This window comes from Quercus lobata, chromosome 1 (genome assembly GCF_001633185.2).
Source record: "Quercus lobata isolate SW786 chromosome 1, ValleyOak3.0 Primary Assembly, whole genome shotgun sequence".
NCBI classification, from domain to species: Eukaryota; Viridiplantae; Streptophyta; class Magnoliopsida; order Fagales; family Fagaceae; genus Quercus; species Quercus lobata.
In genome coordinates, this window is record NC_044904.1 from 295250 (window position 1) to 320725 (window position 25476).

General features: G+C 38.0%; 2 protein-coding genes and 1 long non-coding RNA gene across 5 annotated transcripts; 1 reads left to right on the forward strand and 2 right to left on the reverse strand.

Moving 5' to 3' along the window:
• Positions 1-4496: 4496 nt before the first annotated feature.
• Positions 4497-6290, forward strand: LOC115992271. Its single transcript, XM_031116422.1, has 3 exons — positions 4497-4828; positions 4946-5051; positions 5187-6290. The coding sequence occupies exons 1-3, from the start codon at positions 4497-4499 to the stop codon at positions 6288-6290; spliced, it is 1542 nt and encodes a 513-aa protein (XP_030972282.1).
• Positions 6291-13382: 7092 nt separating this feature from the next.
• Positions 13383-16466, reverse strand: LOC115976685. 3 transcript variants are annotated; one of them, XR_004089512.1, is made up of 3 exons: positions 16204-16466; positions 14812-14900; positions 13383-13633 (listed from the first exon to the last, which is right to left on the reverse strand). It is a non-coding gene; the product is annotated as an uncharacterized LOC115976685 (long non-coding RNA). The 3 variants fall into 3 exon arrangements; XR_004090555.1 differs by having other exon boundaries at positions 14839-14900; positions 16204-16465; XR_004089087.1 differs by lacking the exon at positions 13383-13633 and having other exon boundaries at positions 14508-14900; positions 16204-16457.
• A 4042-nt stretch (positions 16467-20508) lies between these two features.
• Positions 20509-24320, reverse strand: LOC115967166. The gene is made up of 4 exons (XM_031086253.1): positions 23473-24320; positions 22119-22216; positions 21186-21247; positions 20509-21015 (listed from the first exon to the last, which is right to left on the reverse strand). Exons 1-4 carry the CDS (start codon positions 24275-24277, stop codon positions 20892-20894), a joined length of 1089 nt encoding a protein of 362 aa, XP_030942113.1. The 5' UTR covers positions 24278-24320; the 3' UTR covers positions 20509-20891.
• Between the last annotated feature and the right edge of the window lie 1156 nt (positions 24321-25476).

The window sequence follows — 25476 nt, forward strand, 5'->3', positions numbered from 1 at the left end:
GAATGTGTAAAAGCTACAGTACTTTTGGTTTATTCAATATGTACTTCTTTTTTTTCCCAATCATCGATTTGTGCTCTTTTTTCTACTAACTATATAAGAAGAGGCAATGCCTCTACAGTGCCCCTTTTGGTTTAGTGAGCCTTTTTTTTTTCCCCAAGTTTTGAACAGTTGCTACAGTGCCACTTTGGTTTATTCAAGTGGCATTGTAGCTACAGCTTTTTTTTTTTTTTTTTCTTCAGTCTTCCGTTTGTACTTTTTTTCCCTTTTAAATATTCATAAGAACCCACATATATATTGTTATACTAATACAACAAATTTCACAATATTTTCACAATTATTGAAGTGTCAATTTCTTATAAATCAAAATAAAATAATAAAATATGAAATTGTGACCAACTACAACTGAAAATAAATGTTTTGTGAAAATGTTGTGACACATGTTGGGTAAATATGTACAAGCTACAGTACTTTTGGTTTGTTCAATATGTATTGTTCACCGTTTTTTTTTATTTTTATTTTTTATTTTTTCCCAGTCATCGATTTGTGCTCTTTTTCCCTATATATAAAAAGAGTGAATAAGCTTATGAATAGTGTTATGAACAGTATTTTTGGTTTAGTGACTTGCTTTTTTCCTCCTTTTTTTTTTCCTTCAAGTTTATCAACTTGGGTTTGAGCTTTTTTTTTTTTTTTTTTTTTTTTTTTTTTTTTAAGGATCTTTATATGTTTACTTTCTACTTGTAATGTAAGATTACATTTTATACACACAAAAAGTAGCAAATATTATATACATTTGCAAAAAAAAAATTGTAGAAATTTTGCAAATGTTTACAACATTTACCAATTTTTATGTGTTTACAATATAAATTTACATTGTAAGTGCAATGTATATTTCTATATATATTATTGTAGGAGCCAATTAATCAGGAGGTACGGTTAAGGCCATGCTAACTGGGCCTATGGCCCGATCCGAGAACATTAGACCATCCGAGGAGGACCAGATAAGATTATAAGGAGAACGGAGTAAAGAGAAGGGTAGAGATAATATGAGATAAATCCAACAAGTGTCCGAGGATAAAATCCATCTCGGCAACGAGTGACCGAGGTCAGTAAGAGTGCCATATCATCATGGACTCTCTCCGAGGTTACATCAACACTAAGAGTTAGACGTTGGACAAGGGATAAGAAAGGAGAAGGGCAACAAATATCTTCAAAAAGCTGCTACCTCTGCATTAAATGGCTCCCAACCAACTCCCTAGCCGCATTAATGTGGAAGTGATACCTGAACAGTGATCAAACAGCCTTACAGCTACTAGTTGATGTTTCTAGGAGGTGCTGGATAGGACAGGAGAGAGTGCCTCGAATCTAATCTACACGTGTGTGGTAAGGATGATATCAAGATTGTAGTATATAACATGGGAAGATGAGCCAAAAAGGGAGATCGGACAATTTTTATGAGAAGACTATGAACTCTTGTAATCTGGTTGTTAAGCAAGATAGTATAATATAGGCTCCTCAAGCCACTCCGATGACAGATTTTCTCATCTTACCTGTGTTTGATAGTCTTAAATTAGCAAATTTTATCATCTTTCTTTTGGAGCAGATCTAGTTCTTTCATCCACGCTCTATAAATTTATTGTTCGGGTTTCTTGGGCCAAAACCCAACTCTATATTGGGTCCAATCCAATTTCAGTTCTTACAATTGGCGCCGTCTGTGGGAAGAGCTTGATCTTTCTGAAGGAGATTCGGTTACAACGTTCACGATGGAGGAAGCAAGTCCACACCATGCAACAGCCCAGCCACATCATGTAGACGCAACTATACACCAAGCAGAATCAAGGGGGTCTCAACATGACAATCCGTTTGTGAATCTCGAACGGAAAAGAGATCATAAGGGAAGTATGCACACAACCCATACCAGTAAGAGCCAGTATCGAGGGAAGAGTCATGTTTCCCATGCAAAGAATGATAGGGACATGTAAAGTGAAATCGATGAGTTGAGGAGAGAGTTATGTCATGCTCGACGAAGACGTTCACTGCCCAGTTCCGAACCGTCCTCTGAAGAGACAGATGGTGCTAGTTATAGACGGAGATCCAAAACTCCGCCTAGCGAGACCTTTTCATATGAAGAAAAGCACCACCGTAGACGAAGGTACAAAAGCCCGCCTTGCAAAAGCTTAGGGAACGATGCCATGAACAAGGCACTGAGTAAAGTTTCTAAATCACCCTTCACACGGAACATAGAGGATGCGAGCCTTCCTCGACGATTTCATCAACCCACATTCACCATTTATAATGGTCGGATAGACCCGGTAGAACACGTTAGCCATTTCAGTCAAAGGATGGTTGTTCACTCCAAAGATGAGGCCTTGATGTGTAAGGTCTTTCCATCTAGCTTGGGCTCGGTGGCAATGAGGTGGTTCAATGGTTTGAGGGCGAACTCTATCGACTCCTTCAAGAAACTCACCCGGGCATTTGGTGCTCGTTTTATTACTTGCAGCAGGGTTCCTTGGCCTTTAGGATCCCTATTGTCTATGTTCGTACGGGAGGGTGAGACTCTGAAGGCTTATTCAGATAGATACTGGGAGATGTTTAATGAAATAGAAGGATAATATGATGATGTGGCCATTAGCACTTTCAAGGCTGATCTTCCAGCCGAACATGATTTGAGGAAATCTCTAACTGGTAAACCTGTTACTAGTGTACATCAATTAATGGATCGAATTGACAAGTACAGAAGAGTAGAAGAAGACCAGCTGTAGGGGAAGGGAAAGGCTAAGGTCATCCCTCAGGAGAAGAGGGATTTCAGGTCGGACCGGTACGTTAATAACCGACCTCGGAAAGACTATGTTGGGCAGACAAGATCTGCCAACACCTAGGTGGTCAACGCTGTGTTTCGAGAGCCAGTGCAGCAAGTACTAGAGAAGATTAAGAATGAGTCATTCTTCAGATGGCCGAATAAGATGGCAGGAGATCCTATGAGGCGCAACCAGAACCTCTATTGCCATTATCATCAGGATCATGGACACGCGACTGAGGATTACAGAAACTTGTGGGACCATCTGGATCAATTAGTCCAAGAAAGGAAGTTGAAACAACTCTTACATCATTCCAGTGGTCGAGGAAGCTAGATGAGCACGGAGCTTCGGGGAGATGCCTCTTCAAGACTCCCCCTCGGCACAATAAATGTTATCTTTGCTACCCTGGGGAGGACCGGATCTTGTCCTTCCAGGTTGATGTCGGTGTCTAGTCATCCAGCCGAGGAGTCTAGCTCAATACCTAAGAGAGTCAGGCTGGGCATTCCGTTGGTGTTGGGTTTTTCAGATGAGGACAAGGTTGGAACCATACAGCCCCATGATGATGCTCTTATGGTTACGTTGAGAATTGGTGGGTACGATGTGAAAAGGGTGATGATTGACCAGGGCAGCGCTGCTGACATTATGTACCCTGACTTGTATAGAGGGCTAAAGTTGAAACCTGAGAACTTGACGGCCTACAACTCTCCTCTGATGAGTTTTGAGGGAAGAATGGTCGTCCCAAAAGGTCAGATCAGATTACCTGTGCAGGCCGGTACGGATGTGATGGAAGTAGACTTCATCGTTGTAGATGTTTTCTTTCCCTACACGGCTATTATGGGTAGACCTTGGCTTCATACCCTACGGCCGTTTCCTCTGCTCTATACCAGAAGGTAAAATACCCATCCGGAGACCAGGTTCTTGAGATAGTAGGAAGTCAGGCTGCAGCCCGACAATGCCTGGTAGCGGTTATCCAACATCTGCCAAAGGCGGAGACCTCGGCCACCACTGATAATGGTTTATAGCAATCAGAAATCTCGACATTACCCTTAAATAGACCAGCCGACGAGGCAAAATGCAAAGATCTGGAGAGGGTAATTGTTGACGATGATCCGGAGAAATTCTTTCAAGTTGGGGCTAAACTGCCTTCGCAGGAGAGGGAGCAATTGATTGAATTCCTTAGAGAAAATGTTGATGTGTTCGCATGGAGCGCGTATGAAGCCCTGGGTATAGACCCAAGCTTCATCTATCATCATCTTAATGTTAATCCTTCCATCACTCCGAATAAACAGCCACCTAAGCGTCCGTCAAAAGAGCACGCCGAGGCTGTCAGAAATGAGGTGGCCAAGCTCTAGCGGGCAGGGGCTATCAATGAAGTTTTTTTATCCTCAATGGTTAGCCAACACGGTGGTGGTGAAGAAGAAGACTGGGAAATGGCGAGTGTGCGTAGACTTCACTGACCTCAACAAGGCTTGTCCCAAGGACCCCTTTCCTATGCCTAGAATAAACCAATTGGTGGATGCAACATTAGGCCATCCTCGGATGAGCTTTTTGGATGTCTTCCAAGGATATCACCAAATACTGTTAGCATTGGATGATCAAGAAAAGACAGCTTTTGTTACTCCCATTGGAAATTATCATGACAAAGTGATGTCCTTTGGTTTGAAAAACGCAGGGTCTACTTATTAATGGATGATAACTAAAATGTTCAAACCACAATTGGGCAGAAACATTGAAGTCTATATCGATGATATGGTTGTAAAGAGCAAAGTGGTTTCCGGGCATATGGGAGATCTTACGAGTATTTTTGGAATTCTGAGAAAGCACAAGCTACGTTTGAATGCTTCAAAGTGTTCATTTGGAGTAAGCTCCAAAAAGTTTTTGGGATACATGCTGACTCACAGGGGAATTGAGGTAAATCCAGATCAGATTAAGGCCATTAATGGCTTACAAGCACCTCGAAACCCTAAGGAGGTGAAGAAACTGACAGGGATGACTGCTACTTTGAACCGATTTATCTCTAGGTTCGCAGATAGGTGCAGACCCTTTTTCCTTTTACTACATAAGTGGAAAGGATTTGAGTGGACTGAAAAATGTGTTGTAGCATTTTAGCAGCTGAAAGAGTACTTATCTTGGCCACCTATCATGTCCAGTCCTGAGGTGGATGAGGTCCTGTTTGCCTACTTGGCGGTGGCCTTTCATGCCGTAATTTTTGTTTTGATACGAGAAGACAGTGGCATCCAAAGACCAATCTATTACGTAAGTAAGGCACTTCATGAAGCCGAGGTGCCGTACTTATCACTAGAAAAGGCTATCTTGGCAGTAGTGCATGCTACACGAAAACTCTCCCATTATTTCCAGGCGCACACTGTGGTTGTTTTAACTTAATTATAGCTCAAATCCATACTTTGGAGTGCGGATTATATCGGGAGGATTACTAAATGGGGCACAATTCTGGGGGCTTTTGACATTAAATATATGCCTCGTACCTCTGTGAAAGGCCAAGTCATCGCCGATCTAGTAGCCGAGTTTGCTGAGCTTCCAGAAGAAGCAGAAGTGAAGCAACATGACATGGATGAAAAATCGGTTGGCCTAATCTCCACACAAGACCCCTCGTCCTGGAAAGTGTATGTGGACGGAGCAGCAAACCAACGGGGAGCAGGAGTGGGGCTAGTTCTAGTATCCCCTGAAAAGATCATCATTGAAAAGTCCTTGAGGTTGGGATTCTCGGCTACAAACAACGAGGCGGAATATGAAGTTTTGCTGATGGGAATGACTATGATCCAGAAAATGGGTGGAAAGGTAGTGAAAATGTTCTCAGATTCAAGACTGATCGTGGGACAAGTAAAGGGAGAACTAGAAGCCCGAGATACCAGGATGCAGGAGTATTTGGGTCAAATTAGGCGTATACAAACGAAATTTGAATCTTTTGACTTGTCATATATCCCCAAAGGTGAAAACACTCATGCAGATTCCTTGGCTACCCTTGCCACCTCCTCGGCACGGAATTTGCCCCAAGTGATAATTATCGAAGATTTATACACCCCTACCCCAACGAGAAAAGACTTGCTTCAGATCCATCAAGTCAACTTAGGACCGAGCTGGATGGACCTTATACTGCTTTTCCTCATAAGGAATATATTGCCTGGAGATAAGTCAGAAGCTGAGAAAGTACGAAGGAAAGCTCCTCGATTTTGGTTGTCTGAGGACAAAAAGTTATATAAGCGTTCTTTTTCTGAGCCATATCTGCTTTGTGTACATCCCGAGATATCAGAGTCACTCCTAGAGGAACTACATAAAGGAATTTGTGGAAGTCACACAGGGGGAAGATCTTTATCTCACCGGGCTATTACCCAAGGATACTGGTGGCCAGACATGCAAAGGAATGCGCAAGAATATGTTAGAAAATGTGATCAGTGCCAGAGATTTGCTCCAAACATTCACCAGCCCAGAGGAGTCCTTAATCCTCTATCTAGCCCTTGGCCTTTTGCTCAATGAGGCTTGGATATTGTAGGCCATTTCCCTAAGTTACTAGGAAACAAGAAGTATCTGCTGGTCGACACAGATTATTTTACCAAGTGGGTCGAAGCTGAACCTTTGGCTAACATCAGGGACGTAGATGTCAAAAGATTTATATGGAAAAATATTGTTACTCGATTCGGGGTTCCCCACACCCTTATCTCGGATAATAGCCTTCAATTCGATAGTAAAGCCTTCAGGCAATACTGTTCTGACTTAGGAGTAAAGAATAGATATTCCACTCCGGCCTATCCTCAAGGGAATGGGTAAGCTGAAGCTGTCAACAAGGTTATAGTGAATGGACTTAAAAAGAGGTTGGACGACGCAAAGGGAAAATGGGTGGAGGAATTACCACATGTCCTTTGGACGTATTGAACAACGCCTCGATGGTCAACAGGAGAGACCCCTTTCTCAATGACATATGGAGCCGAGGCCGTAATCCCTCTGGAAACTGGTTTCCCAACGTTGAGAACTAGTGCATTTACCCCGGGCAGTAATGATGGGCTATTGGAGAAGAGTCTAGACTTGATCGAAAAGCGAAGGGAGAATGCAATGGTCCAACTGGCTTACTACCAGCATAAACTCAAGCAAGGTTACGATACCAATGTAAAGCTGAGGCCGTTGGTTGTAAGAGATCTGGTACTGAGGAAATTTCTGGGAACCACCAAGAATCTAGCCTGAGGAAAATTGGGGCCTAATTGGGAAGGACCATATCGGATCACTTCAGTGGCGGGAATCAGGGTTTTTAAACCCGGACCGGACCGTACGGTCCAACCGGATTAATCGTGAACCTCTCACAAACACGGTTCTTTTAGCCTTAAGAACCGTTCTATGCCAAAAAAGTAGAAAACCGTTCCAACCGCGGTCCAACCGTACGGTTCTGAAAACCGTGAATAGACCGCTTCTTCCGGTTCCCTACTCCCTTTTGAATCTGAACCTTAAAAAAAAAAAAAAAAAAAACACAGAAAAACAAGCTTAGAGTACATCACGCAGCTCCCTTCAGAGTATTTACACACTTATGGCCATTGTTGAAGGCTGAAGCTTCAACCACCGTGAGATGCTATCAGACTTGAGATCACACTGCCATCTTCCTATTCTTCTTCTCTGTTTCGCTCGCACTCCCTCTCTGTGTTTTTGATGATGTTGTTTCTTCATTTTTCCCTCTGGAGTCTTCTTCTGTTTTTGGTAAATGAAGTTGTCTTTTTTGTTGTTGCTTTACTGCCTATTGCTTTACTGTCAACCACAAACATTATTTGCTTTACTGTCAACCACTTCTTTTTTTTGAAACAAGTCAAACAACTGTCAACCACTTCTAGTTCTAGGCTCTTCCGTATTTATCCTATAGTTTTTTTTTTTTTTTTTTTAAATTCATAAATGGTGGGCTATACAAATGGGCTTGGGCATAAAAAAAAAAAAATTGTTTGGGTTGTCAAATGGGCTTAGCTATGGGCAGACATTAATTTATCTCTTTACCATTTTATTGGGTCTCATAAAATAAAAATAAAAATTATGGGGTACTCAAATGAGCTTTGTCTTGACTTAAGAGTTTTAACAAAAATTTTAAATATATATATATATGTATGTATATAATTATTTATCTTTATTTTTAGATAAATTTTCAATTTTTACTAATTTAATATATTTATTTATATTTTAAATAATTATTAAATTAATTATGACGTCATCACGGTTCAACCTCGGTTCGACCTCGGTCCAACCTCAAAAACCTTAAACCTCTTCCTTTTACGGTTCATTGAACGGTCTGGGTTTTAAAACCTTGGCGGGAATAGGTGCCTATTATTTGGAAGATCTAGATGAGAAAGCTGTACTTCACCCTTGGAATGTAAACAATCTAAAGAGGTATTATTATTAATAAAAAATAGTCCTGTTTAGTTTCCCTTTAGTTTATCCTGATTATATGTCATGTGTTTCCTCATCTATTGAAGTATTAAACAGAAACTAAGTTATGTCAGGTTCCTCAGACCACAAACTTAGTGGAAATTAATACCCTATGACATCTATTGAAATATTAAACAGAAACTAAGTTATGTCATGTTCCTCGGACCATAAACTTAGTGGAGTCTATTGAAGCATTAAACAGGTCCAATAGAAGTTAATACCCTCTCGTACTATTAAAGTGCTGGTTCAACACGAACTTAAGCATTTAAAGGGAGTAAACCATTAATTCCCATTCTCGGATCACAGGGTTTGTGATCACCTAGTAAAGATATAAACCTCAATAAGCTTATGAGCATCATTTAAAGCATACTGAGGTGCTCTAGACTTAACTTTATCTAATCAAATGTTTGGATATTTTCTCGAGGTTAAACTCACTAGAATAGATGTATATATATTCAAAATATGTCTGTGTAATGTTACGGATTCAATTTTTATCGTCCATTTTAACTGCCAATTAAAAGCATGTGTGAACTAAGTTTTCCTTTTTTCTCTCATACAAGCAAAGGACAGTCAAAGTGAAAACTACTCAAAACCAAAGTAACAAAACAAATAAAACAAAAATGAAATAAACAATAACTCAAACGAGTTCAAAAAGGTAAAAATGCATACTTCATTAAAATATATCTAAAAAAAGGGGGGGGGGGGGGGGGGAACAAAATCCCTCACAAAAGTCATAATTATATTACAAAAGAAAGATTATTCTTTGAGCTTAATCTAAAGCTTGGAGGTTTTGTTGGCTGGATCATCTGCCTCCGAGGTAGTTGCTCCCTCCTTATATTTGGAGGCTCCCTCAGCGGGCATGACAGTTGAAGCTAGGTCCTGCTGAAAGCCCTGGGAAGCTACTCCTACCTCCAGAACAACTGCAGCCTTGTCCGAGGGTGCTTCTTAGGAAGCATCAGTTTCTTTTGTTGGCCCTTGCTGGCTGGGAGGAAGAGGATCTTGAGGCTGTACTTCTTTACCTGGATCACCAGCTGTAAAAGCCACCTCATCTTGAGCAGAAGGAAGGTCTGAGGCTCGTATTGCAGAAGGGTAAAACATGTTTTCTGCTTTTCAACTTAGATGAAGCCTCAACCCCGGCTTGGTTAAGGGCTTCATCCTAAGTTTGGGCGCAGTAAATACGACACACAGTTGGGACCTCTTCCCTAAGGGTTTCCTCAGTCTCAGCTACTCCAAGGTCGTAACCCTTCTGCTCGGCCTCGTCCCTATCCTTCTTGGCCTCAATCCTTTCCTTCTCAGCTTCAGCCTGGGACTTCTCAGCCTGATCTTTTAGCCTTTGGGCTTCCTCCAGTTGTTTTTTAAGTGCTGCCATTTGCTCCCTAGCAACAGTTAGTTGATCGGTTGCCTCACGCAGACGCTTCCTCTGGTCCTCAGCCTGCCTTTGCGCGCCGTCCAAGGCCGAGTCAGCATTCCGGCGGGCCTGCTCCTCCTCGGTCAGCTTTTTCTTCAGCTCTGCATTTTTATTTTCAGAGATGGTCAGTGTTTGCACCGCTACCGTCCATCTTTTTCTTTCGTCTTCCAGTTGCTGATAGTTGGAATTAGTTATCTGTTCGAGCCTGAAAGTGTTTTGGATGGCCTAAAAAGAGAAGGATCAATATCACAACAAGTAAAAAAAAAAAAAACGAATATACATATTGGGACTATAAGTTAACAGTAAATTCATACCATGGCCAAATATCTTTTGCAGTTGAGGAAGATCTCATTCTTCCTCATACCCCGCAGCTCGGTCATGTCTTTGGGGAGTAATAAGGCCTCCTCCAGGGCCAAAGCAACGTGGCTCCCAATGCCCCCATTGAAGTCCCTAATTGAAGCATCGTCTCTCATGGGCTCACCGCCGAGCATGGGTGCTGGGAGCCAGGCTTGTGGCTCTGGAGGCTGAGTGTCAGCTCTCTCCAAGCCCCATTGGGGTAAGTGGCTAACTTTTTGCTGCTTTGCAGCTCGTTGGGCCTCGTCTTCTCAGGTCGGATGGGATCTTCCAGCATCAACCACGTCTTTTCCTTTCTGCTCCCTCTTCCTTTTTGGATCTGCAGGTATAACGGGTACTTTTTTTTTACACCTAATTTTATTTGGGTACCACCTATTTATTTTCAAACACCACTAATAAGTTATTGGGTTTTCCCAAATATTTTTTGCTCTATTATTATGTTAATCACAAATGTTTCATATCTCATTATCTAAATTGGGTTATGATATAAATTATCACAAAAAGCCCAAAAACTCATATTTTATCCAATTTTATTATCATATTCTATTTAAAGCCCAAGAATACTTATGCTTGGCAATATTTAAGAAGCTCATGATTCAAGTCCATGGCAAAACAATTTTATCAATGGAATTCAAATCCATGATCAAAGCCCATGATTTAAACACATGGCAATTTATTTATCCAAAACCCAATTCTCATTGGCAACATCAAAGCCCAATTCTCATTGGCAACATCAAAGCCCAATTCTTATTGGCAACATCAAAAGCCCAACTTACGTTGACACTATTTAAAACCTAATTCTCATTGGCAATATCAAAGCCCAATTCTCATTGACAATATCAAAAACTCAACTTACATTGGCACTATTAAAAGCCCAAGCTAACTACTTGGCACTATTCTATCTAAAGCCCAAGGTTATTAAATACTCGGCAAAATACTATATCATAATTATTCTTAAACATATTATTACAATATTACAAGCTCATGGAATTTATGAATTATTTATTCTCAAAACCCATGGCAATCATCTTGTAAAAGCCCATGGAAAGTTATGATTGTTAGACGCATGACATATATTTATTGTTATAAACCCATGAAATACATGGACATCATTTGCATCGTGACATCCATAATATACGCCTTCGACACTCATGGTAAACATTCAAACCCACAAGCTCATCGTTTAAGTTATGATGCGATTATTAGAAACCATGAACATTATTGCAACATGGAATTCATCAAAGTAAATAGTATTTACAAAAGTATTTTGAAACTTGTATTATTGTTTCAAACATTACAACTAATTGCTCAAAAGCCCATTGCAAGTATTTATGAAAAACCCAATAATATTTACTAATAAACTCCATGTGGAATGAAAGCCCATGGCAACATGTGCACACAACCCAGCCCTTTGTGAGCAAGCCCAAACAAAAAATACAAGCAACTAACCAAGCCTTTGAAAATGGACTAAGGGCTGTCCCATCAATTTTCTGCCACCCTCTGCCTGATGTGAACAGTGCTCAAGGGCTGTCATATCAGCTAAAGTTAAAAGGATGAAGAGACTTCATGATCTTCCTCAAAACTGCACCTCTAGCGGAAGGGGAGCTGAAACCAAATTATCCAACAAATTGATGCTATAAATGTTAAAAACGATCAAGACATGGTTCATGTACCAAGCCACTGCTGCTCCTTCCTCATAAATCACGCCATCCACTTCTAAGAAATTCAGATGGTTGTACCTTCTATGAGAATTGGCCATCTTGTGGAAGAACTTAGTATTGTTATCACCCTCCTTAATGCATAACATCCTCGATTTTTGTCTCCAGGAGATCTCCTCTATAGAAATAAGATGCTCTACCTGCGATTTCACTTCATTTTTCTCATTTCTCTCCGTCTCAGTGAGTCCAAGAACCCCCTCCTTAGCATCTAATAACTCTAAAGCCCCCAATAAATCTTTCTTCCTACGCCCAACATTGCCAAACTCTTGGCGATTCCACTGAATAATGTTTTCTTTCAAAACTTTCAATTTTTTAGCAAACACATAACTGGGTGTACCCGAAAAAGAATGGCGATTCCACCATGAGTCTACTCTGTCAACAAACCCGTCCGACTTCAACCACATATTTTCAAATCAGAAGGGACTTTTTCCCCTCGCCATACCCCCTGCCTCCAGGAGAATTGGGAAATGATCTGAAACTAGTCGTGGTAGAATCCGTTGGGTCACATCCAGAAAGTGTTGCTCCCAGTCATGTGACACTAGAGCCCTATAGATCCTAGACATGGATGGCTGGTCAGTACCATTAGACCATGTATAACTCCCTCCCTCCAACGGCAAATCTATCAAGTTTAAATCTTCAATAAACTCAGAAAATTTTTCCATAGCCGGAGTAAGCCTAGACCCACCCCTTCGTTCACTAGGAAAACGAACAATATTAAAATCCCCAAAACAACACCAGGGAACATTCCAATACTGCTGAATACCCACCAACTCATCCCACAAATCACCCCTCAAATTGTTATCATTTGGGCCATACACCCCTGAGCATGCCCAAATAAAACCATCCTCCACACCTTTTCACTGAACGGACACCGAAAACGAGCCCACCAGAACTTCCAACTTTTCTAAAACCCTCCTATCCCACATAATCAATACCCTACCAACCGTCTGATCAGCATCTAAAGCCACCCAATCCACATACAAACAGCCCCAAATACTGCAAACCAGCTGCCTATCTATGCCAGCAAGCTTTGTTTCTTGAAGGCATAGAACATCACACTTCCACTCACGTAACAAGTTCCTCACAACCAAACGTTTCTGGGAATCATTCAAACTTCTAACATTTCATGAAACCATTTTCAGCTTCATAAAGACTTTTATGGCCCCACTACTGTCTCTACCGCACTTCCACCACACTATCTCCCATCATAATTAACCGTTGAAATTAAATTTCTCAACTCTCTTATCCTTTTACCCGTGGAAAATGCTACTTTTTGGTTAGCAGCTGCTTTCTTCCGCTACTGGTTAATAACCACCATCTCCCTTTCTAGCCTTTGAAGATAAACAATACACAACTTTTCATGACGATTAACAGAAAGCCCAATCACTCTACTAAAACCTGGGATTCTGTTCTTCACCCATTTAGAGACATCCAGCGTGCCACCAATATCTAACACCTCAGAATCATTGTGCACATCCATTGACAAAGCCATCCCCGGAGGGATAACAGTCAACAGTTGTCACGCCCCAAACCCAGTACCCGGGTTTGTGACCATGACCGGCATGCTAATATCAAGCCTGAACCTGATATTAACAAGAACCAACTTAACTTTTTGAAAACTTTTACAAAAGCTTTCCTATTTCTTTTTTTTTTTCTTTTTTTTCTTTTTTTCTTTACTTAAATGATATAACCTTTCACTTGACATTCAGAGCATCTACATTGTACTCCAAAGAATAACATAATTCACCAATTGTTCAAATTCGGAATTTCACATAATACATCTCTTAATACTTTAAGGTATACACTTTCATTAGATCCTAAAATAAACAATGCTACAAATCTAAACATTATATTGCTAATTTAGGATCTATACATATAAAACTAAACCAGCTCCTTCCAAAACTCGACTAAGGCTCCCTCGGCTCCAAAATAAAACCTGCTAACTGAAAGAGTGGAAGGGGTGAGCTACACAGCTCAGTAAAGGTAAGATATATGAGAATTCAATAAGGATGCATGTAAATCAGATCATTTCATTCTATGAATATTCGAACAGGAGAACATCTTTTCATGTATAGTATTTTATACTATTCATAATAATAGTTTATACACTCTTCATAGAAAATAATTGTTCTCCTTTTTCTTATCAGGTTAATATTACCAAAACCTTTCGAATTAAACTTCTTTCATTTCCTACAAAGTCGCCATATATATATTCTCATTACAAAATAATTATTTTAACTTGAATCAGATAATCGGTAACTTTGTATTAAACTAGAAATATCTTGACTAATAAGAAAACTTTTCTTTATACACTTCTTCTCATAAAATGCTATATCTTTTATGGTCATAAAACTTAACGTTTCATAAAAACAGATATCTTAACTTTTAAACATAACTTATACTTTCATCAGAATCTTTATCTTTATAGCATAACAGAACTTCGGAACTTTTATCTTTAATGAACAGCTTTTCTTTTCATCAGAAACTTCTTCTTGCCATGAGAGCTTTTACTTTTCGCAATGCATTTAAACAAAATAATTCTCTCATGATTAATAACATAACATAGCTGTTCATAACATATTGGTTAGTCCATATCTAATAAATCTGTACTTATTTGGGAGGCTTCTAACACCACGGTGCTAGGCATCCAGCATTCCCCACAATGCCAGGTATTTCCGGGATCACATCATAATACATATTTTTCAACCATGGGGGTAGGTTGACTTCCCCCACAAGTTGGCCGTAACCAACAAGGGGCGGGTACAGCAGAGCCAGTCCCACTTAATGGCCTATCATATAACATTTTTCCATGGAAAGTCAGTAATTAACCCCTACTGACAGAGTTCAGATCATCAGAGGACATAACCCGAAAACATTTCATACTTTTACATCATACTGAAATTTCTTCTTTTGCATAACATTTCATAATAATAGCATTTCCATTCTTTTTATTAAACATCATGTTCGTGAAAATTAGTAATGGCATCAATCTACTTAAATCATATACATAGGGTTTCGAGAACTCACGAACATATCTTGTCAGAATAATGAATATATGCCATATCTCTAATCAAAAACATTTTTAATACATAATCTACTTCAAAATAACCTCATGACTTACCAAATGCCCATATAACTTATCCCTTACCTGAAAGCAGAGGAACCGAGAGCCTACAGTCGAAGGAGCTTAGACCTGGATACTGATAACACCTAAACCATAAATCAAAACTTATTACTATCCATAATTTCCTTGTCATAGACTTACACATTCATCTCAAAGCCTATTTCTTAGAATTAAGGAAATCCTAATCCCACCTCAACGAGGTTCCCACAAACAAAAATATATTCATCAACAATAAGTACAAAATCCTAGAAAAACCAACATTCTTATATTAATCTCATATCTCTAGAAGAGCCAACTTTATTTCAAAAGGTATTTTGAGGTTAGAGCAATAATGCATGCATAAATATAAAATCCTTTAAGCATGGTCATGTAACTGTATACATTCATATGGTAACATACAACACGTCGGACAAAACAGCTTCATGAATACAACTGTCTCATGGTTTAGAACTCCTCCTTTGAGTACTAAACCTCAAAAAAAGTTCCACAAAAATTAATCTATGATCGAGACATACCAAAAGATAAGCATATTAAATTATAGCTCAAAACATTCACCCTAACTTTGGAATTAAATCCTCAAAGTTAAGCATGTCCCTTACTGTTCACTGTTTTATTCCAGCAGCGTATGCCTCATTTGTAAAATACAAATGAGCTGTTCACACACATCCAATTGTCATGAAATTTTACATAACTACTCCCCTATATGTCCAGTATAAACCATAAAAATTTCGGAGTCAAATCATAAACCCATGATTTACTAAAAATCACACAAGATGGCATACTCAAATCTGTCCTGACAGAATTTCATGCAACTTATAAATTAAACCATTATTTTTATGTTCATCCAAATGCTGTGAGATCACTTCCATTACAATCACATGTGTCTTAGATTCCATAGGAAATATCCCTAGCTTCCAAATTCACTATATTCAATTTAATACATAATTTACCATGCATGAACACAGAATCTGTCACAGTGACAGCTTTGTAACGTTTTATCGTAAATTCACAAACAATTATCAAACGATGGTATTATCATATGGGGATTTTTTATACACTCATTGGACATGTTATAAAACACTTATACTTAGTCATTTAACCATTTAGAGTAAAATAAACACAACCAAAAATCCAGCAGCAGCATAAAAATACTCATCCTAACTTTTTCTTACTTTCTTAATCATATAAAATCATTAGTTAGGAAAAACCCTAATCTACCTTCAAAAAATCACCAACACAATTTCAAAGTTTCTTAAAACACTATATGTATATATATATATATATATATATAGACTTACAAGTTCCCTAATTTCACAAACCACAAATACCAATACTAAAGATTCCATGAAGAAATTATGTATTCTAAGGTGAGAGTAGCTAGACCCTTACCAAATTTCTGGTTCCAAGAAGAAATAGAATCACTCTTGCATGGAAGGATTTCCCCATTTCCTAGTGGCTGGGCCCAAAATTATGAGAGGTAGAGAGCTTGAGAGAATTTTCTTTCTTTTGGTTTAGGACCCGTGGGAATGAAAGTGAGGGAAGAGTTAAGAGAATTTTCTTTCTTTTGTTGTGTGAACCCTTGGACTCAAGAGAAAGACTCAAGGGAGCTTCCTAACACTTTCCTTAAGAGAAAAAGAGAGCAAAATGTGGTGAGAATTTCAGATTCTTGTGTGGACCCGTGGAAAAATGGGAGCAAAAGAGCTTCTTGAGTCTTATTTCTTTGAGAAAGTCAAAGAAGAAAAAGAAGTGTTGCCGTGTAAGTACAAGGAAAGAACAAAGAAATAAGACAAAGAAAAGGAATAGGGAAAGAAGAATAAGAGATGAACCTCTTGGTGTAGTCAAGAAGTCAAGCAAAATATATCTTGGGTGAACTATCTTGGGTGACATACGTATATTGCTAAGGAAAGGGAGGATAACTCATCTTTTCAACTTTCTTGCATTCACACTCGCTTTTCTACCAAAATAATTTCTTGCATTCACACTCACACTTTTCTACAAAAATAATATCACTTTGCATATACATATATACATACATATATATATATATATATATCTCATAACTTAACCACTTAATATAGTTTTGCACATACTAAGTATATATTTATAATACAAATAGTCATTTTAATTATTTATACTCTACAATTCTTATTCAATGGCATTATAAAATAATATGTTTATTAAATACTCCTCTTTTAATTATAAAAGAAAGTAGCTTAATATAATAATAATACTTAACCACTCAAAACACATAGTTTAATTATAAAATTAGGTCGGGGTGTTACAACAGTGGATCACAAACTACCAGACTCTCCTCCTCATCCAAAACCGCTACTGGGAGAGCCACTTTCTCCACCGTCGAGGTATCCAAAATAGATAGGCCACACTTACTACCAACGTTAACCCCTCTATTGACACCAAACTCCACAAAACCTGCAGCCAATAGTCTCTTAAGGATATCTGCTAAGAAAATACCTTTCAAGAGTTGCGAATTGACCATGACAGTCTTGCCCAGACCCTGCGTGAAGTCAACTGAGTTGAACTCATCAATAGAGCACCCATTTGCTCCCATCTGAGCCACCTCGTGACTGTTAGAGAGAAACCCAGCAGAGAAAAAGCGATTAACAACCATTGGAGCCACCACACGACCGTCGTAGCTGGTTCCAAGCTCCAACCCATCCACCGCGGTGCTGTAAGAGCTTTTCCTCTCAAGCCCGTTGTTAAAACCCACCGTCGGCCTCGCCGTGAGACCATCGGAGTTGTACCTAGCCCCAATCCCGGCCACCGTGAGGCTATCGGAGCTGATACCATCAGACCCGCTGCAACCAACGAGCAATGGAAGCTCTACCTGTCGCTCGGGCACCTTGAGAATGGACCTTAATGCCTTGGGCTTGTCTGAAGGAGGTAATAAAGCTATCTTCAAGTGGGCCAGGGGTGTTGGGCTAGTCATAGAATAGGACTCACCCAATTCATAAACACTTGGGCCCGAGAAGCAGAATTTATTAGACTGAAAAGAGCCCAGACTAGTTTGGGTCACCGTGGGACACAAACATTGATCTCCTGACCCACTGGAAGGACCCACCACAGCCTTCCTCAGATTCCTAATGCCCCCTTTAGAATTCCTCCAACTACCTTTATTAGAAATCCCTACATCACACCTAAAATGGGCTGAGCCTATCACAGGATTTTTTTGCACCCGTGACCCACTAGGAGGACCCACCATGTGTTCCTTCTGACTCCTTATGACCCATTTAGAAGGCCTCAGTCTACCTTTGTAAGAATTCCATGCTACACGTCATTTAGGCAACATATTGTTATATACAGAATGCACACGATGCCCCAAAACCCATCAATCAGGACCAGTTATCCATTCAATTGAGGGAGTGATCATAATCTTAACAAAATATTTCAAGAATTAAGAAAATTATAACATTGGATTAAGCTATATATGAAAGTAATAAAACGGGAAACAGTAATGCTATAAATTAAATTTAATTCTGGAGGACATGGACAATGCAATATAATTCAAAATAAATTTTTCTTAACTGGTAATAGGCAACTGTGAAAAGAGGTTCGTCTTTTAACTTGCATGTCAATTGTAATTTCATAAACAATAAACTCAGATTGCTCAATTTGTAAGCTATGAAGGCATTCCATTAAAGCTGTTATAGAAAAGCACTTCAAATTGACTGAGATTGAGTCAAGCCTAACTTCATAAGCTATTCTAATATTTTTCATAGTAATAGAGGCTCAACCGCTCAAGTGTAACATGACCCTGCATGATGTAATTTTGCACACATAAATCTCAAATATGTGATCACTGTCAAAACATACCAAACCATTTATTGGTGTGGTGCCAAATGATTCCAACACACTCTTTTACTGTAATTAATTTGTATTAAAAATTCCAAAACACTCTAGTCAGGACTAAGTGTAGCAGACAGTGGGCCTTTAGTTATCAGCTCGAAAACAAATCAATAAGACCCACTCTAATAAATTCCTTTAGCAAAGTTACACACAGAGACTGCTATTAACCATTTTACAAACACTATACCTATATATATATACACGCACAAATTAATGATTTAGTGGCATATATGGGAAATCTACCATTGACCCATCTCAGGAAATTAATAAATTTGAATACCCAATAATCAAAAAAGAACAATCATCCAGCCAACATAGCAAAACAAGAAAAATAAGAGACACCCATTTAAGAAAAGGTGAAAAGAATGCCATAGCTGATGCATATTGACAACTACATATATACATACATCATCATAATACTCCTTTGGAAGCCCATCTATAAGCGGCTCATCCTTGTTCATACACCGCCTCAGAACTGGTTATCAAATCCCAACCAAAGAACCCCAAAAAAAAAAAAAAAAAAAAAATTTTAAAATTAGTAGAGACTAAAACTTTTGAAAGAGCAAATGTCACAATTGTTGAGATATTAATTCCTTATATGTCAAAATAAAATAATAAAATATCATACCGGAACTAACCACAACTAAAAATAAAGGTATTGTGAAAGAAAAAAATATTACATCTACAACATTTTCATAACAAATCTTAGATGGTAATTGTTATTCTAATTTAAACTTACTAATGAAATTGCTTTTTTACTCACCAATAACAACCCATAACAACTTACTTATGATTTGTAATGAAAATGTTGTAGACATAGTATTTCTCTCATGAAAATGTTAAGACATCTTGTTACTGTCACAATATATTCACAACTGCTAAAGTGTCAATTATTTACAAGTTAAAGTAAAATATAACAAAATTATAAAAGTATTAGGAAAATGTTGTGCCATTCTTTATGTTTCTAGAAATATTTTTTTATTAGTCAATTTTTGTTAAGCCAAAATTTACTATTTCATATATATACCGTTTTCTTTAGTTCAATTTTTGTATTTTCTTTTGTATTTTTTTTGTTTATGCAAAATTTTAAGTAAAAACACATAGTTTTGCGGCACACACAAAAAAAACCAAAAACAAAAACTTAGGATTAATGTTTTATTGTTATGCATTTAATAATACTGTCCTGTTCCTGTTTTTGCCTATACAAACATTCCCGCTGATATTTTTCAACGAATTACAAATGAAGCATATGGGGCCGCTTGCAAGAGGTTCAATCGACTAATGGACTTGAGGTAAATGCAAGCCCACTTCACTCCTTAGTAGTAGTAAAAACGGACCGAGCTCTAACACCATGCATGGTTCTCATGGACTCACTAATAATAGTTTGCACTTTCTTTCTTATTTCTGCGCACCCTCAAGACTCAAAGTTCGGATTATATGGGATGATGATTTGGATTGAGATATTCTAACCAGGACCCAACCCAATAAATAAAGGGCATGTCTCAAAATTTCAACACATTATTAATATACATTCACTACTTGCACACACCATCAAGAAAGCTGATCAACCGATCAATACCACAAAGCTCTAATTGATCCAATCAAAGGATTTTAATATCTTTTGCCAAGTCAATGAAGAAAGAGATGAGTGAATGAGACTTGTAGGTGACGCGAGCCCATCTGAAAAAGTAGTACTCTAACCTCCAAATCCAAGCAAAGGATTTTAAATCACAAACCAGCCAAAAGCTGTTGGTTTTAATCACTTATATTATACCTCCAAGCATCTTGTCATTTGAACAAAGAATATCTGTCACAAGAATCACAATAACAAAAGCCAGTCCTAATGAATAAAAATAATAAATTGCAATTCACCTTTATCTTTTGAAGCCAAAATATTCGGCATGTCAATGGAACCTCACTGATTTTCAGGTACTGAAAATTCCCAACCAAAATTGAAATCATACACACTCCTTAAAAGTGACCTATGAAAGAATCTGAACTGATGCACTCATCAAAAATTTCAAGTTTACAGGACTTGTTAAAACATAGCTCAAACCCGTAACCAAGTTTCAATAACGCCATCCCAGTAAGTGAAAAAGCCCCCACAACCTTTCTTAAAAGCATTCTGCGCTAAATAGAAAGTGAATTTGCACATGTGGATCAAGGAGCAGAAGGTGATTCCTCACTAGAATCTTCGAATTTGCACATGTGAATCAAGAAGCAGAAGGTGATTCCTCACTAGAATCTTCTGAATCTGAACCATCAACCATCTTCTCAAGCGAATCCATATCCCCAGCTTCAGAGAGAGTGTGTATCCTAAGTTTGTCTGCATCATCACTGAGGGAGGAAAAAACAAAAATTGAGTGAGCACTGCAAACAATGATTTTAATGTAACACAGAAATAAAACTGCAGAGTTAAATGTGTCAAAATGACAATTTATAGCACTTTTAACTCCTTTGTTTCTTTATGAGAACCAAAAAGTCCAAAATTAAGGATCGAGGCATACTCTGTAACCCCAAAAATTTCCTTGACAACCAAGGAGCTATCTCTTGAACAGAACTCCGGCAGCTGGCCCAGAAAGTCAAACAAAAGTATGATCAATTTCAATGCATTAAAATCCAGAGCAAGCCACAAATTAAGTTCAAAGTAATCAAGTCAGTTTGAAACTACTTGTTTGACCAAAATTTTAATTAACCAGAACAATCATATGCAAGTTTAGTGCACAACAATATACTGGGAATTCTTACATGCAACTTGGTTTGAACGACCCATCCCCTTTCACCCCCAAAAGAACATAAGCTAAAAGTCAGAATTTAGAAATTCATATTAAAGATATTTAGATCTGTTGCTGATTTTAATGTTCTTCCAACAAAGGATGGACTTAGCTGGCACAATCATATGCAAGTTAAGTGCACAACAATATACTGGGAATTCTTACATGAATGTCAGATATGTACTATGCTACATTAGGAATAAAAATTCAGGATCATGGAGCCCAGTGCCAAATCTGACATATACGTGTCTTCCTCATTCAGAAATCAAAAACCATTTCTATTCAAGAATGTTTTGAGGGGCCCAATAATACAGTAAAGCTGGTTATCCATACTTTTAAAGCCATAAACCTTAACATCTACTGATCTACTCAACCATTTGAAGGTATAAACCTTTACTTGATACGCTTGAGTCAGGCAGGTTTAACTCTTGCAAACTTGTTTAAAACTTCAAAGAGGAACAAGGGCCAAAAGAATTCCAAGAAAAACTTTTGTTTTCCCCTTTCTTGAGGCAGTTTTTCAACCAGTCACAGAATTAACTTACATTGAAAAATGAACATAAATGGGTAAAAAAGTGTACTATACTAACAAGAGCTAGATATATGCATTAATCAGCAAGCAATGTAGTGTTGTTAAAAAGTCAATGCAACAACCGTTAAGCCACTTACCTCAGACAGATAGAAAACCTTTCCAAAAAGGGCCTGAACAGCTAGTTTTCTTTTGAAACCCTTTTCAGAATAACCTGACATATCCATGACAACTGGGCCTGAAAATCATAGACAAGCCATAAGTATCCAATAGCATAGCATCAATTGTGAGGTATTTCTCTAACTAAATTCTCATTTTTCAAATGTTCCTTCAAAAGGTTAAGTTGGCAAATTCAATTATATCAAGTGCACAAGGGGATGAGAAAGTCGGCAATGTAGACATCCCATCACTAGTAAAGGGTGAGAGAAGAGAAGAATAAATCAAGAATAAAATGGAAGAGAAAAGAGCATAAGCTTTCATTACAACAAAGGTCTCCTCCCCTTGGTTTGCTTCCAAGTAGCTAGTTTTGTAAAGCATGTCTTGTATTAGGTTGTGAATAGCTTTAACTAGAATAACAAATCCTAGATTTCAGGGCCTAGAGAGAAAAAGAGTCCCAATCAAAACACAATACAGGGTCTACTACCTATGATGCTGCCTACTAGCAATAAAGTTACAAGGAGCCAATGTGCTCTAACTAAAAAAAAAAAAAAATGGCACTTCTTCCTCTCAATAGTGTGGGTGAAGGTAAGGCCATAGGTTCAAGACTCATTGTGTGCATGTGTAAGTTAATAATATAAAAAATAATGTTACAGTGTGACCTTAACAATCCTTATGCCCCAAAGGAAGAGGTTCACAGTTGATCAATTGACCATAATTTGCATAAATAACTACAGCAGTTTCCTACAAAATTAGTGATTAATATGTCCTAAAAGTTAGCACATATACAGAAGGGAAACTAACTAGATTAAGGAACTGAAAACAGAAGAAGTCATAATTAGTCCAAATAAGAGAACAAGCAAGTATTGCAGCTAGATTATATGCAAAGGGAGGAAAAACCAGTGTGAAATTCTATATAGAAAGGGTATGGTTTTTCCCTTAAAGATGTTATAATGGCAATCATATGGTAGTAAATTGCAGTTTCAGATGTCTCAAGAATAAAAAAGCATTACTTGTTGCAAGCCATAATCACAAGAAGGTCTTTTCGTTTGGGAGGAAAAAGTAGGTAGGAATTTCAAGGCGCATGAGGAGAAGTTAATTTTGCCTGTGGTGGTTCAATAAGTCGAGATTGTTTGAATGTGGGATTAATGTATAACAAAAAAGCTTGAGGACAAGAGTATGACACAGAAGAATACATTCCAAACAAATTGTAGTGTCATTGCCTGCCTAGTGGTCAAATAGAAAAACTTTTGAGACTCTCATTAGTCATTACTACAACTACAAGCAGCAAGTATGAAATAATAGAGTCTTGAATCTAGAAAATGAAAAAGTACGTACCCTTATCGCGCACAATCCGAGCAGAAATGTCATTTAAAATGGAAGCAACCTGGGAATCATCCAACATAGAAGCTTTGCGGAGGTGAATCAAATGAGCAACCAAGTCAGGGTTGAAGGGTTTCTCATTCAAAGCATAGCGAATGTACTTTCGCAATATTTCCTGCATCCCAAAACCTGTCTTTTTCTCGAGTGCCTTGAGGGCATCAGGCGTTAAAGAGTGCAGTTGTTGATCTATGGATTTGCAGAGGAAAGCGTTTTTATTGACCAATTTCCTGCGCTTTTCTCTGGGAGAAGACAACTTTTTGACAGTCTTAACGAAGGCGATGACGAAGGTGAGACCCGCATAGGCTAAAGGGAGAGCGAGAATCCAAGGCAAAGAGCTGGTGCCAACTCTAGGACCGGGAATGGCCTGAGTCACGGACCCAGTGAACTCAACCACATCCAAGGCCTTCTCTTGAAGCCAAGGCAACTCCTCTTCCACTTCTTCCACTTCCTCTTCCTCTTCCACTTCTACTTGTTTCTTCTTCTTCTTCTTCTTCTTGTGGCTGTCTTGGGACTGGATAGCATTGGAATCTTTCTTCGCCGCAGCAGCAGCAGCAAAGGAAATTGACAAACGACGATAACGACTTGGATTAGCAAATGGAATTGGAAAAGGCAGTGTTGAAAACTTAGGGCGGGGAAGCAATTGAGAAGAACAACTACAAGTAGAAGCAGTAGCAGTAGCAGTAGCCAAAGCCATAATCAATTTCTGATTTCTAAAGAGAGGGCTTCCTTTTCCTTCGACTCGATTCAATTCGATTCTCATATAAAATGTGCTCCCCCTTCCATTTTTGGGCGGACTTTTTTTTTCTTTTCCTTTCTTTTCTTTTCTTTTCTTTTCTTCTTCTTCTTTTTTATTTTTTTTTTATTTTTTTTAATTTCCCTACTACAATTACTTTATTTTAGGATAAAATTTGGAAAATAATAATCAACTTGATTTTCTAATGCATTTCTTTTTCTTTTTTTTCTCCCGAACTTTTTCAATTCTAATCCCTGAATCCCATGCACACCAACACGTTTCAATTAAGAATGAATACAATTACATATTATACATATTAAGTTTTTGTATTTAAGCTTAATAGTTTTTTTATTGAATTTTTATCTATTATTGAAAATTAATATTATTTGATAAAGAATGTAAATGGTTCATTCTTTAATATTTCTTTAATATTTCTTATTTTATTTAATGTAATTAATTTATTCAGTATTTACATTTTACAAATAGGTAAAATTTTGAAAATGATCAACCAGTTTTTATAATATAGTAAATTTTTCATAGAAATTTATACTTCATCTAATAATAAATTTTGACATTCCTTCAGAGTTTTTCAAAATAAATAAATAGAGAGATATGAGTTCAATTGACTATTAGAGCAATTGAACCAGTCTTTGTAAAATTTGCTATCTATTTTAGTATAAGAACCCAATTTTTCTATTTTACACTATCGTTTTTCAAAAACACTAACCACATCAAATTATCTATTATACATACTATTTTTATTTAAATAATCATTTTATTCTTTTTTTTAATTATTATTTAACTCTCTCTAAAGATAACTTGCACTTCTCACTTCTCTCTTATCCCAGACCAAACCACACCAATCCTCTCACCCCTCACCTCTCTCTCCTCCAAAACCTCTCTCTCAACCGTCATTGCTGCTCTTCGCTGCCGCTGCTTCTTCTTCTTCTACCCAAAAAACTAACTCAAATCACACCCAAACCAAATCCACATCATCATCATCTTCTTCTTCTTCTTCTATAAACTACCCAACAAAATAACTCAAATCATACTCAAATCAAAACCACATATCCAACCAATCCAAACACAAGTTACAAAGAAGACAACAGCATCTCAAACTTGACACAATCACACTACCACCAGCATCACAACGCTGCCAACAACCCAAGCAATCCCCGTTGTAGCAACCCACTACTGGCACCTCCAATCCCTTCCCACTTGGTGTC